At 58.1% G+C, this 2,500-nt stretch overlaps 1 protein-coding gene across 1 annotated transcript in view; it reads right to left on the reverse strand.

Annotated features, from left to right (window-relative positions):
* Positions 1-990: 990 nt before the first annotated feature.
* LOC116224735 (leucine-rich repeat and fibronectin type-III domain-containing protein 4) overlaps positions 991-2,500 on the reverse strand; it is a gene marked incomplete at its 5' end in the record, with an annotated part of 14,828 nt that continues 13,318 nt past the window's right edge. The window contains one exon of the mRNA XM_031585510.1: positions 991-2,431. Within this exon, the coding sequence (XP_031441370.1) occupies positions 991-2,431 (1,441 nt within the window). The remainder of the gene's footprint in view (positions 2,432-2,500) is intronic.

Below are 2,500 nucleotides of genomic sequence, written 5' to 3' on the forward strand. Positions count from 1 at the left end.
CTTTCTCTCTCCCACACACACACACACACACACACACACACACACATACACACACACATACACAGCGACCTTGACCTCAAACCAACTCCAGTCCCCAAATCCACACTTTTTTTTCTTTCTTTATTTGACTCTTTGTGTGATTTCTTTTTTTAATAAAACATATTCTTGTTACAGTCATTCCCCAGCGAAGGGTGAGTTTTGGTCCGCTTTAAACTTTTTCGTTTTGTTTTTTTTGTACATTCCTCTCGCCACCACTCCTCCTGCTGTCCCCCTGCACCCTGGAGCCAGCCCGTATTAATCGATCATGCCTGATTGATCGGGGCATGACTCGGCATTTCCGCCCTGTGGCTCCATGACTGCATGCCCGGTGACAGGACGCTTAATTGATGACCAGGCCAGAATGTCATCACGTTTCGGGCCGGCACACGTGACAACCGCCTGGCAGGGACAAGTCTGTCTCCGGCCGACTTGATTTGGCCTTTTTAATGAGGTCCTTTGTCGTTTGTCTTTTAGTTTGTGTGTGTGTGTGTGTCTGTGTGTTGTGTTGTTTCTTGTTGATGTTTTTTTTGTTACATTTGTTGTCCCAAGTCCATGTAGAGAAGGCAGTCTGTACAGTACATCTGTGTTGGTCTGCTAATCCTCTTCCACCTCTCTTTCTCTCTCTCTCTCTTTCTGGTTTTGCCCTCCGGCAGCTGCCGTGGCAACAAAGGCAAGGGCAAACGTGTTTCCGTGTGTTTGTATATACTGTACCATTCTACCATTGTCCTTTCCTCCTCTGCTGGCGCTCTCTCTCTCTCTCTCTCTCTCTCTCTCTCTCTCTCTGTCTCTCTGTCTCTCTCTTCTGTATCTCCTCTCAGCTCTTGTCAGTCCGTCCACGTCCATCTATCCTTCCTTCAGCGCAGCTGCCTAATTTTGTCCTTTGCCACTCCAAGTGTCAGTGTTCTCTTTTCCTCTTTTACTCTTTTTCTCTTCTTTTTTCTACTCCTCCGTTTACACCACGCTCTCTTCCAGTTCCTCCTCTTTTGTCTCCTTCACCTCCTTCTTCCTGTTTTCCGCGTGGCTGACGAGCGGAGCGGCGGCGCGGGTGGTGGCAGGGCTGGCGGGGCCGTGGGCGAGGACGCGGGCTCTGGGCGTCCGTATCTGCAGGTCACCGCCGCTGCTGGCGCCGGTGCTGCCGCTGCTGCCGGTGGACGTGCTGGTGGCCGAGGCGCACTGGACCAGCATGCCGTGCACCGACTGGCTCCGCCGCGTCCAGATGGTGCCCAGCCGCTTGGCGTAGGTGTAGCAGGAGGAGGCGTTGTTGGTGGTGGAGACGGCGGTCGCCATGGCGATCTCGCCCATGTCGAAGGACGAGCTGCGCTTGGCGCGCAGGGCCATGTGGGCGGGGCTTCCGTGGGGCGAGCGGAAAGAGGAGGTGGGCCCGCGGGGAGGAAGGGGCGGGGTCAGGAGAGCGCTCAGGAGGGCGGGGCTCTGGTAGGCCTGCGAGGAGTTCCATTGGCTGCTGCTGCCGCGCTGCATCACGACCACGCCCTCTGCGCCCAAGCTGGAGCGCCATTCACTGAAGTCCACGTCACGGCCGCGGTAGCGCGAGGGCGTGGCTAACGTCAGGCTGCCGCGTTTGGCCAGATCCACCTCCAGGGCTCCTTGAGGGGTCTGGGGCCGGGAGCTCACTTTGACCTGGCCCGTTGCCCCGCCCAGCCTCGCCCCTGAGGGCCGCCGTGATTGGCGGGGCAGTGTGGAGGGGGAGGGGTTTTGGGAGTGCGAGTAGAAAAGAGGCGGTCTCTCGCTCTCCGGCGTGTAGGGGGGCAGCAGCTTGTGCTCCAGTAGACCTGACTCGTCCATGGAGGCCGTCGCCCGGTACTGGTCCAGGTTGACCCTGGGCTTTGGCAGGGTCTTGGGCTTGGATTTAGGGGTGACCTTTGTTGGAGACTTCCTCCCATCGCCCCCTCTTCCTCCATCAGCGGCTCCACCTTCCCCCATTTTCTGCTTCTGGAAGACCCCATTGGGGAGCACCACCATCATCACCCCCCCGTTGCCGTTAGTCTGGCCGAAGTCGCCGCACCCCTTTGCCGGGGCCGGTGACGCAGAGCCCACCGAGCAGCTGGCCTCGTCACCCCCGGCTATGCCGTGGCAACCGTCGTCGTGGTTACTGCAGACGCGGTGGCGCACCATCAGCGCCACGGTGAACACCAGCAGCGTCACCACGACGATGCCGCCCACCAGGATGGTCAGCGTGCCGCCCAGGAAGTGGGCCCGCAGAGAGTTGCACTCTGGGTAGTTGTCCTTAGTGCTGAACTGAGCACAGCCCAGCACCTTGGTGGCGGCCAGGGAGGTGACCGTGTCATCAAAGATGGCCAACACACACAGGCTGTAGTCGGCTCCAGACACCAGGTTCTTCAGCACAAAGCTGTTACTCGTGGACGGCAGGATTCTAGAAATGAGAGCGAGAGAGAGATAGATAGGGAGAGAGAACAAGAGAAAGAGAGACAGGGATGACAAA

The sequence above is a fragment of the Clupea harengus genome, chromosome 18 (genome assembly GCF_900700415.2).
Source record: "Clupea harengus chromosome 18, Ch_v2.0.2, whole genome shotgun sequence".
Taxonomy (NCBI): domain Eukaryota; kingdom Metazoa; phylum Chordata; class Actinopteri; order Clupeiformes; family Clupeidae; genus Clupea; species Clupea harengus.